At 40.5% G+C, this 12,184-nt stretch overlaps 1 protein-coding gene across 3 annotated transcripts in view; it reads left to right on the top strand.

The window, feature by feature from the left end:
• Positions 1–12,184, top strand: part of SLC25A13 (solute carrier family 25 member 13) — a 185,332-nt gene that overhangs the window by 164,219 nt on the left and 8,929 nt on the right. For all 3 annotated transcript variants that reach the window (XM_072784069.1, XM_072784070.1, XM_072784071.1), the window contains one exon: positions 7,782–7,920. In XM_072784069.1, the coding sequence (XP_072640170.1) occupies positions 7,782–7,920 (139 nt within the window). The remainder of the gene's footprint in view (positions 1–7,781; positions 7,921–12,184) is intronic.

The following is a 12,184-nucleotide window of genomic DNA, read 5'->3' on the forward strand; positions in this document are numbered from 1 at the left end:
GGCTAAGGCAATTTAATGCCTTGAAAAGGAGATGCTCAAGATGGCTTGCCCTTGAGAATTTTCCTTCAGAATGTTGCAATATTACACAGGCAATGTCTATGATAATTCCTTTTTTTCACTTCTTCTCCTTGATGAAGATCTCTGAGTCCAAGGAGAAAGAAAAAAAAGTTCCTTATTCCAATCCCCTTCAGCACACTCAATGGAGGCCATTTCTCTGCATTCAACCATTATGGCCGATCAGCTAGTGGAGCTGGGTATTCTCTCTTCCACCTTTCTACATGCAACTCTCCCTGAAGAAAATGACTTTTCAGAGAAGAAGTAGACTGTTCAAACACATAGTCAAAATGTATATTCTGAGAATTCAGATCTCCATCTGAATTGTGCCACTCCCCACTAAGAGCAGGACACTGTAGGATCACTGCTCTGCCACTTAGCTGTCTGGTGTTGGGTAAAGTTCTTAGTATCTCTGTACCTCAAGTTCCTCATCTACTAAATGTGAGTAACCTTTTTAGTGATATGACAGTTTAGGTCCAATGACTAGCATAAATTTAATTTAAAAAATTAAAAGAGGTGAAAATATTTCTAATGATTAAAATTTAAAGCTGAACATTTCAAAATTCTGGCTTTAACAACAGATTAAACATAGCCAAAGAGAGAGTTAGTGAACTGGAACATAAGAGACTTACTCAGAATAGAGGAAGAGATTGAGACACAGAGGAAAGTATGAGATGGTCTAATAGGTATAAAAGAAAACCAGAAGGAAAGGAGAGATAATATCTAAAAATTCTCCAGAACTATTAAGCTGGCAGTCCTTAGGTTCAAGAAGCGCAACAAATCACAAATGGGATAAATAAAAATAACCTAGACTAAACATGTCAGAGTGAAAAAGCTGAATACTAAAGCTGAAGAGAGCTCATAGATGGCCAGAGAGAAAAGCAGGTGGCCCTTAAAGGAGAATGGTTGAACTGACAACTAACTTCAAAAAAGGAACAGTAGAAGTCAGGAGACATTGGCACAGTATTTTCAATGTGTGGAGGAAGAACCTTTCAACCTAGATTCTATACCCTGTACAAATGTCTCCCAGGAGCAGGGATGAATTAAAGACCTTGTTCAGACTAGTAAAATTCAGAATGCATATCACCTAGAGACGCTTACTAAAGAAAATTCTAGAATGTACTTCAGGTAGGAGGAAAGTGATCCAGATGACCGTTTCGAGTTGTAGCAAGGAATGAAGAACAAAGAAAGTGGTAAAAGTTTAGTCTAAATAGCATTGTGTGAATTTAAATAATTGTGTGGTGATAATTATAATGCTTCATGTTTTTAAAGCTAGAAGTAAAGCATGTGACAGTAAGATGGGGGGATTGTTTATAATGTAAGTCCTATAAAATGCAAGTATTATACAGGAAGAAGGTAAAGATAACAAGGACAATAAGTGTACATATTAAAATTTCCAGGACATTAACGCTTAGAGTAGAAACCAACTGAATCTTGCAATAGATAGTGGGGAGATGTCAGAAGAAAGAAGGCAAGAATGGAAAGGAAAGAAAACTGGAAAAGGTGAGACATGTTTTATAGGTTAGCTTTGTGAAGGTGCCATGCTCAGAGACTAAAATTCCATGTAATAAAACAAGGTGCCACTTACTGGATTTTCAGCCTGTCCAAATACAAGCATCGTTGTTAGTGAAGCAGTATACAATAGAAGAGTAGAGAACGAGAGTGGTAGGAGTGTTATTTCCTACCAAAAAAAAGGCAAGCTTGAGTCCCCAAGATGCTTTGGTTAGAATTGCAATGAAATTAAGGAGAAACCAGTATCAAAGTCCTTAAGCTAAAGAAACTAAATAGTAGGTTTTGATACTTTATATTCAAATTGAAGTAATTTCAGTATCACTGATCTCATATCTCCAATTGTTGGCTGGGTCGTTTGGTTTTAACACCAGTGACACAATCACGTAACAGGTCTTGGCACCAGTGCCATTTCTCAGCAAGATACTGAAACTCCCCCTGTTCAAATCCCGGGCACTTGGACCTCACTCTCCCTTGACTGAGCTGGAGAGGTACTGCCAGACTGTGTATAGAAGGGTTAACTCACTTGGGGGAAACCAAAAGGAATGCTAAGGATCAAGACCTGACATGCTGCCCATTGTTTGTAGCTCCAGGATCAAAATATACAATTATACATGCCAAATAAATTCTAAACCTGTAAGGTAGGAAAGGAGGGGTGGCTCTGACTACAGGTGCCAGAAGCATTAAATAACCTCCTCAGACAAGGTGTACCACTGTTGTCCTGAATGCTGCAGGTCCTTCTGTCTGGTATTTTTCCCCGTGCTAGACAATGTGCATTCACTGCAGGAGTCTCTCTTAAGCCTCGGTCTCCCAGACCTGCTGGCTCCTGGTGCCGGGCCCTGACACAGAGGTGCCTTTATGAGTGTAATTACCTTCTCCTGTATTAGAAATACACTGTTTAGAGCTGTAGTTGCAGGTACAGCTAGAATAAGCAGGATTTAGCATGCGAAAAGACTTGCTCCAGCCCTGACTTCTTTATCAGCAATCATTCTTAAGGTTTTTTGTTCCTCAGATTGATTGGGTAGGTGTGATACCATCCAAGATGAAGAGTTTTGTTTTGTTTTGTTTTTGTTTTTGTTTTTGATGAAGAGCTTTAAAAGAAGAGAAGATGTTGGAAATTGTGTGTGTGTGTATGTGTGAGAGAGAGAGAGAGATACAAATCCTGTTGTGTTCTATCTTTTGACAATTTCATGCCTGACAGAACTGCCAGAGTAAACTTTGAGTGGATGATTCCAGCAACTTAAGAACTGATTAAGCTCCCTTGGGCTTTCCAGTGTCCATATCAAAAAAAGCGTGAGAAGTGGAAGAAAGAATTCTTTAGCCATGGTGATACTATGACCAGCGTCTCTGAACCTGAGTGGCCTGTGCTGACTGTAGACAATTAACTGGAGGTTAAGTGATACCAAGCCTTGAAGAATTTTTCCTAGACTTCTAAAATAGAATGATGATGAGAGGCCTTAGAATGATACAGAATAGGAATGGAGCCAGAGTGGAGAATTAAACTAGATCTGAGTTTTGATTCCAGTTTGTTTATATGTAGGTCTCCTCTGAGATGCCTTTTATTGTTCCTGTCTGTCATTAGTGGGCCTTTTGTTAAAAGGAAATAAAAAACCAGTAATTTTCCCTCTTTGGAGAAAGTGCTTTAATGAATAAGAGATTAGATGATTGCATTTTGCATTTATGAATTTTCCCCCAAGTTATTTTACTGTGTGTGCAGAGGAAATGCAGGGCCAACCTGAAGAGTGTGTGAGGGCAGAGTTGCCCGGAGAATCGGTGAAAAAGACTTAAGGCAGGAAAATGTGGGGCTTTACTTATAGGGCAAGGACATTTAAAGATTTATTTTAGGTGGCACACACTTTGTAATTTATTAATTTTTTAATGGCCAAAGTAATTATTTTAGTGTTGCTGACGCAGACTCTTGTGCAGCATGGAATGTTGCCCTTTCTTATAAAGTTGCATGTTCAGAATGGCTAATCACTTAGTAAAAATCCTACATGGGGCAAGGAGATTTCAAGTCAGGCGGGTTTGTGTTGTGATAGGGGACTGGAGAATGGATATTCACTGTGAAATGAAGGATTTATCAGGGAATCTGGAGAGAGAAGCATTCTTACTCTAGGAACTTTGAAAGCCTTCTTCACAGCCTGCTTCCCTTTTCATTGTGCGGGAGTCATAGGTCAGGTGTTGCCTGAGGCAGCCTGACAAATTGGCACCTGCTTTTGTACCTTAGACCTGAAGAAAGTAGTGGGGAAAGAAGGCTGGGGAAATGTAAGAAGTGTTTTTCACCAACCTTTTGCAAAGTTAGCCATCCTTGGGAATTGGGCTTTGATGCCTGGGGTGTGAGAGAGGCCAGGGACACCCCGTGACTCAGGAGGGTGATTTGCTGCTGGGAGAGGCAGGGAGACCCACACCCCCTTGTCCCCCCTGGCTTGACTACCAGCAGGTAGGGTAGGGGACACCTCCTCGGGATTTCTGTGGTTTTTCCATCATTTATTCCTAAACTCCCAGCTCCATAGGTTTTCTTTCTTCCTTGGCTTTTCCTTCTCTCTTTTCTCAGATAATAAGAAACCTGTGACCTCTTTCATGGCCTGATCTTCACTCTAGCATGCATGAATTATCTGACGACATTGTCTGATTCCAGATAGGAAAAACACATTTTCCTGACCCATTTTTCCTTTGGTATTTCATGGCGCAGCTCCACTTTTTCCTTGGATTTGTTCTCTTATTTGTTGGCTTACTTGTGTTTTAATCAGGCCATTTTTCTTCTCGGGCATCAGGAATATTTTCAAATGTCTTTTTAAGCATGTTGAACCCCTTATAATACACAGATACAGTATTTATTGTCATGATTTCAGGACAGGAGGGGGCGTCCCTTGGGAAGACCCAACTGCTTTCCTGTGGCCTTATTCTTCTGTGTCACGGAGAGGTTTCTAATTTTGCATCATGTCTTCCTATCATAGCCTTCCTATTATATTGCAGCCACATAGCATCGGAGAGGCTAATAACTGCTGTTCTCTTCCTTTTTTTAAACTCTCATATTTCAGTACAAAATCATCAACTACTTCTTCCTGAGCTCTTTGTATCCCCAACAGGTTATAGATCTTTGTTTGAAAAACCAGAAGCTTGGCTTTGGTATCTAATATGTTTCTCCAAGAAATAAGTTTGTTTTCCTTGTAGGAGCCTGACAAAATATCCCAAAGCCTCTTCTTTCTCTTCTAAATTGTGCATTGTTGTTGTTTCTGTGTAAATTGGCAGTCAAATCAGTGTCCCCAGAACAAGCCTTAGGCTCCAACTGACAGCCAGAGATTTTGCTGAGCATTCTCTGGCCCCTGGTTCCTGGCCCCTTGGTGTTTACTCTCTGAAATAGGCCGCAGTGATATAGGCAGATAGAAGAGCATGAAGAAAACTACGAACAGTACTGAGAAAGTACAGCTAGTGTGGAGTTGTATGGAAGTCACTCCCTGTCTGCCTTCTCATTAAAGAATCCTCAGTGGAAAGGGTGATATTTGGGGTTTAAATGAATAAGGAGGTGATGTTCCCAGCTTTGCAATCATCAAGGTAGTTGCAGGGTGATAGGTGTACCTTGATTCATCAGATGAATGGGGTAATGAGCAGCTTTACCTGACGCTGACCAAAGAGAGGAAAATGGGAAAGTGAAGTCATTATGAAGCTTTGAGAAGGGTGAGAATATGGGGCCAGTCCATAGGACAGCGGAGACCAAAGATGGCAGCTGAGTTTTACAAACAAACAGAAAGGAAATTTAGGCAATATGACTGTGTATGAGATGTGAGACCATAACAGTCCCTGTCTCCCCAACCTCCCCCCTGAAAAAAAAAAATCCCACAAAACCATACACTGTGAATTTAAGGAGAAGAAAAGGATAAGTCAGAACCACAGAATGATGGTCTCAACAATGGAATGATTATTAATATTATTGTGGAAGGAAATGCCCCAAAACATGTACAGTTGTGGTGGTTATCTCTGGCTGGTACAATTTAAATTTAAATTTTTAATGCTTTTCTGTATTGTCTGTGATGAGCAGTTAATATTTAATAATTGAGGGGGGAGGACATTTTGAGGGAAAAATATCACCAGGAATAAAATAAACTGGAACTTGGCTCTACAATGTGAAGATTTGGGAGATGAGGTTAAAAGTAAAAACTAATAGATTTAGCAAAAAAGCAAGATTTGTGGGAGAAAGAATTGTATTAGCCTAAAAAAATTACTCCAAAGAGATTTGTTTAGAAAGTCAGTAATATGACAATGTTTCTTTTACTATAGAGGAGGGGCCAGGCATGAAGATTTACCTGATCTTAATTTGAATTGGTTATTTGGCACCTAATTTTGAATATCTCCTGAACAAAGTATGCCAGAGAGAGTAAAGGGCTAGCAGAACTTACAGGAAGGTTTGGAGGCAAATGAGGAAAAGGAAATAAAAATAGCCAGGTGAAAGTCTCGCCCTCCCACATTAACTGGTCATAAGGGGAGTACTGATGCTGTACATAGATACTGGCAATCTACTGCACTTTTCCCCCTTGAAAAAGCTGGGGGAGGTGAAAAGATTGGAGAATCCTGTCCTGAATATTGGACCTGTCTCTGGCATTGCTCTAAGGATGTCCCCTGAGCAAGCCAGTAGTGTGGCCATTAATAAACATGCAGTTGATAGATTAATCATCCTGGGCATCCGTTTGCACCTATAGAAAAGGAGGAATTGGGTGTGGTGGTTTTTGTGTTTCTCTTTTCAGTTAGGCATCAACAGTTTGGGGGTTGACAAGATACCGAAATGTGGGTTGTTTGGCAGTACTTGATGTGGATCTGCCCGCCTTTTATATATTTATACACACACACACACACACACACACACACACACAGAATGGACAAAGATAACACGGCCATGGATGAATTGACTGAGGAAGAGCCAACATAACAGATTCCAGATTCCAAGCATTGGTCCTGGTTAGAAGGATGGGCCAAGCTATGATGAAGTTTACTAGGATGAAACAAAGTCCTGCTTATGTTACTTATTTAAAGCAACTAATTAAGTTACAGTATCCCTAGGTTAATAGCAATCCCTAAGAAAAAGACTAGGGTTTTTATTACCAAAAGTCTCAGTTTGAGTCAGGATTGTAATGATGGTGTCTGAAAGCAAAGACTATAGTAACAGATGTTGTAGTGTGAAGGAACTTTGACAGAGAGGAGCCTAGTTTTGAGCAAAAATACCCGAGATCCAACATAACTTGACCATACTAAAATGTCACTGAGCCTGGCTAGATCTGTTGAATCTGGATGGATTCATTATTTTCTTTGAAGAATCTCTCAATTTAGTGGAAATTTTTAGGTATTAGAAATCTGTGAAAGAAGTTGCATTAAATCATTAGGTGTTGAAAGGGGTGACTTCCTTCCCATTTAGACCTGCCTAAAACACAATATATGTCTTGTGGTTTTCATTAGAATGCTATGTTTCTGGGCACACATCAGTTTTCAAGGCCTCCCCGTGCATTATTTTGGCACCAGAAATTATTTGAAGACTTAGCTCTAGTTGCTAATTGCTCTACACACAGCTCTTAAATGGGTAGGAATTATTGTAAATATTTTAAGGCTTTAGAACAAGCATTTATCAATGTTTCATACCCTGGGGGAGAAGGGGTAAGTATGTGAATAAATTAGTGGATCCATGAACCCCTTGAAAAGGTATATAATTTTTTATGTATGTGTAATTTTTTTCTGGGAAAGAGTCCAACACTTTCATCAGAGTCTCAAACAATTCAGAAAACATACCTCTTCCACTGGCACCTACATAATTTGTCTACTTCCTAGTATGTAAACAAAGGGGTACCTTGCTTGTTGCTGCCCATCTTCTGAGAACAGATACTCCTTGAAATGCCAATGAATGACTTGCCATCAGTAGGGATTTAAAAGGATGTTGCAGGCAGAGTTCCAAGAGTGTTTTAATTGAAATCTTATCATTGGAATAAATGAGAACTATTCCCTTCTTCCTCATGCTGCGCAATAAAGTTAGTTTTATTTTTAAAAACAAAATTCAGATTTATTACTTGTAGAATTTGGGTTTTTTTTTTTTTTTTTCTGTTCCCCTTTCAACTTGTGAGTACAAACTTGGTCTTCTCCAGGAATATTTTGTTCTGAGGTAAGTTCCAGAAAAGCTTGATCTTCTCAATGGGATATGTGTTTCATGTGGTTTTTCTTCCTTTTCAAATGTACAGGGTGCCAAAGCATGCTTTCTGCGGGACATTCCTTTCTCGGCCATCTACTTCCCGTGCTATGCTCATGTGAAGGCTTCCTTTGCAAATGAAGATGGGCAGATTAGTCCTGGAAGCCTGCTCTTGGCTGGCGCCATAGCTGGTGAGTGGTCCTCGCAGAGTTCTGTTCTCCCTGAGCCCCTCTCATAGCACTGCCCTGGGACTTTTTTGCTTAGAGTTCTTGATAGGGTGCAAATGAGGTGGCTCTAGATTGCTTTGAATACCTCTGAAAAGAAGGAGAAGAAATTAACCTTCTGGCGGATTAGATTAGGCAAGTTTAATTTCTTAACTCCAGAAAAGGCTCATTGAAATTTGGTGCATTTTGTGGTATTGTTGAATTCCAAGTTCTGTATTGTTTCAGAGTTTCGCTTCACAGCATAACAGTGATAACTGTTCAGTGGAGAGTTTTTAAAAATATGGATACTTGGGCTTAAAGGTGTCTAACCAAAATAGTACATAAATACTTGTCCAGAATTTAAGCAGTATTTGTTATTTAATAACCTTTTTAAAAAGTTTTTAAAGACTATTTGAGAGGGAGCACCAGCACAAGTGGGTGGAGGAGCAGAGGGAGAGGAAGCAGACCCTTCACTGAGCTGGGAGCCTGATGCGTGGGGCTCCATCCTAGGACCCTGGGATCATGACCTGAGCCAACAGTAGACCCTTAACTAAGACTCCCAGGCCTCTCAGTAGTAGTTAATATTTAGATAAAAGTAATGTAGAATCAGGAACAACTCAGTGGAGGAGATCTGATTCCTTGTAGCTGTGCTACAGGAACAGGGTATGTTAATTGAACCCCAGAGGGAAATAACTCTTGTTTTCAGTGCTACAGGGAATATGTCAATAGGAAAAAAAAATAGATGAGCTGGAAGGTTGTCTTCTACATCACAATGTAAATTTCCAGAGGAATATAGCCACAGCAGGAATCCATTCCATCTTTGATGCTCCTAGTTCAGAGACCCTAAAGGCTTGAATGAGCTGGATTTGCTTTCCAGGTGGTGGCAAACATTTAATGAGTTAACAAACCCTAAGGCAGTGGAGGGATGCCTGGGTCCAAAGGTTTTTATAAAGGGGTGGTTCTCCAGAGATTTGTGGCTTGAGTCTCAGAAGAACAACCCCCTGCTCTGAGAAGTTGTTTGCTGTTTCTTGGGCCCCCTGTACCTGGGGAGCCCTTGAAGGCAAGAACTCATGAAGCTCCTCTCTAGTTCTTTTTTAATCCCTTTTCTTTTTAAAAGGCAGTGACATTGGTGAATGAGGTAGGGTTGTCCTTTCCTGGCTGCTCAGGGACCTTCCTCCATAAAGGCCACTCTGCCTCTCAAGAAATCATGGTCTTGAGACTAGAATATAGAATTCCCAGGTTTTTGTTTTTTGGGCTTTTTTTTTTTTTTTAAGATTTTATCTATTCATGAGAGACACAGAGAGAGGGGGGCAGAGACATAGGCAGAGGGAGAAAGAAGCAGGCTCCCTGGGGGAGGCTGATGCAGTACTTGATCCTGGGACCCCCAGGATCATGACCTGAGCCAAAGGCAGGCACTCAATCACTGAGCCCCCCAGGTGCCCCTAGAATTCCCGGTTTTAATCCCAACTTTTCCATTGATTAACTGTGTCCTTTTGTATGTCCTTTACATGTGCATAAATGATGGCATTTTTTCCTATCAAAAGGTTATAATACAATGTATTTTGTATTATTTTGTACATTGTATTATATATTACTTATTTGAAATGAGGTAGGACCTTAAGGGGAAAACTGCCATACCACTTGAATAGTGTATTACGTGGACAAGTTACCTAACCTCTCCCAAGCCTCGGTGTCCATGGCTGTGAATGGAGATGATACTTGTACGGATGACAGTGTGTGCCTGTGAGATACAAGCAAGAACCTATGAAGGACAGAGCATTGTGCCTAGAATACAGCATATACTCAGTAAATGTTAGCCAGCATTACATTAAATCCAAGAGAATCTGTCTGTAAATTACTTTAGAAATCAGTCGTAAAACCAGAAGATATATCTGTTAGAGCTCAGATCAAAGTCTAGGGCTCTCTCCAAGCCCTGTTCTCCTCACACTACTAAAAGAGCGCCTGTAACTCTTCCCTTAGAAAAGATAATCACCCAGAAGGAATTTTATCTCCGGGTAGGAATTTCCTAAGTAATCCATGTTACCAGAGCCATAGAAATTACTGGCTGATTTTTTCTCTTTTAAGGTTTATTTTCTTTCTTCTGTTACTTTTTTTATGATTAGGAAAATAATATTGCTAATTGTAAAATATTTGGAAAGTAACGGTAAATAAGAGAGCATAGTCTGTTATTCCACACTATAAGATAATCCCTATTTAACATTTCTGCTAATTTGTTTCTCCTTGCATAGTTTTTAATAGAGTTATAATCACACTGTGGATATGTGGTTTTCACTTAATTTCATAGCTGAAGCACTGTTAGCCATCGCAGCAAAATGGTTTATGGCATATGCTGTGGGGCCAGACAACACAGGTTCAAATTCCAGTTTCCAAAATCTTTAAAAAAAGCGGGGGGGTGAGGGGACCCCCGGGTGGCTCAGTGGTTTGGTGCCTGCCTTTGGCCCAGGGCAGCATCCTGGAGTCCCGGGATCAAGTCCCATGTCTCGGGCTCCCTACATGGAGCCTGCTTCTCCCTCTGCCTGTGTGTCTACCTCTCTCTGTCTCTCTCTCTTTCTGTGTCTCTCATGAATAAATAAATAAAATCATTAAAAAAACAAAACCAATTCCAGTTTCCCCACTTAGACCTGTGTAACCTGTGCAAGTTATGAAACCCCTTTCTGCTTATTTCTCTATCTGCTAAAAAGTAAAGAATAGTCTTAGTCTCATAAGATCATTCTAGAGATCAGCATATATAAAGTAAATAAATGTAAAGATCCAAGAGAGTACCTGGCACATAATAAGTATTTTTATTTTTTTATTTTTTAAATATTTTTATTTATTCAGAGAGAGAGAGAGAGAGAGAGGCAGGGATCCTGACGTGGGACTCAATCCTGGGTCTCCAGGATCACACCCCAGGCTGCAGGCGGCGCTAAACCACTGTGCCACCGGGCTGCCCATAATAAGTATTTTTAAATGTTAGATAATACTTGGGATCTCTGGGTGGCTCAGCTGTTTGGCACCTGCCTTTGGCCAGGGCACGATCCTGGAGTCCTGGGATCGAGTCCCAAGTCAGACTCCGGGCATGGAGCCTGCTTCTCCCTCAGCCTGTGTCTCCACCTCTCTCTCTCTCTCTCTCTGTCTCTGTCTGTCTCTCTCTCTCTGTCTATCATGAATGAATAAATAAATAAATATTTTTAAAAAATTAAAAAATAAGTGTTAGATAATACTTTTATATATCTTTTAAAACGTTATAAACATAATTTTTAACTGCTGCATATTTATCTAGCCCTTAGATACTTAGATTTTTTTTTTCAAAAACAAATGTAAATACACTATATTGAAAAAACCATCTTTGTGCTTAAAGGCTTTTCCTCTTTTCTGGGGCATTTCCTTGGAGAAAGAGATTCTCTCTAATGTGAGTATGTTGGTAAAAAAAATATGACTCTTTTGATTTAATGCATTACCACATGATTCTTGGAGATAGGAACTGGAACATGCTGCTATTTTAGCCCTGCGGCAACCCTAGTAGCTTTCAGAGTTGTTTTTCAGATACCTTCTCTGTTCGTTATCTATTGCTGCATAGCCGATTTCCCCAAAACTGACCAACTGGAAACAGCAGACACTGATCATCTCACAGTTTCTATGGCCTGGGAGCAGCTTATCTGAAGGCCTCTAGCTCAAGGTGTGTCATAAGGTTGCAGTCAAGGTGTCAGCCAGAGGCTCGACTGAAGTTGGGAGGATCACTTTCAAGGTGGCTTCAGGCACATGGCGTTGACAAAGAGGCCTCAGTCCCTTGCCACACAGCCTCACTGGTGGTCACCTTGGATGTTCTTGGGACAGTGGCTGACGTCCTCCGCCCCCACCCCGAGCTAGGTTAGAGAGGGATGAAGGGAGTGGGGAGAAGGGTGGTAAAAAAAGACAGAGGGAAAAAAAAAAAAAAGAGGAAGGAAGCAAAGCAGTTGCTGCCATGTCTTTTGTGACCAAGCCTCTGTTTCTACACTATCCTGTTGGTTACACCAATCAGCCCTGTGTAACATACAGGGAGACTGAATAGAGGCAGAGGTGTGAATACAGGAAGTAAAGGTCACTGAGAGTCATTTGGGAGCTGGCCATCATGCTTTATTTTCATTTTATCGTCCACCTTGTCCTTCCCTGCAGTATAAAAAATACAAGACAAACTGTCATTGGTTTTGTTCTTTAAAGAACATGTTAGCCTCAAAGCTTGATGGTCTAGTATATTCCTCAAATCTGTGTA

This window comes from Canis lupus, chromosome 18 (assembly GCF_048164855.1).
Source record: "Canis lupus baileyi chromosome 18, mCanLup2.hap1, whole genome shotgun sequence".
Lineage (NCBI taxonomy): Eukaryota > Metazoa > Chordata > Mammalia > Carnivora > Canidae > Canis > Canis lupus.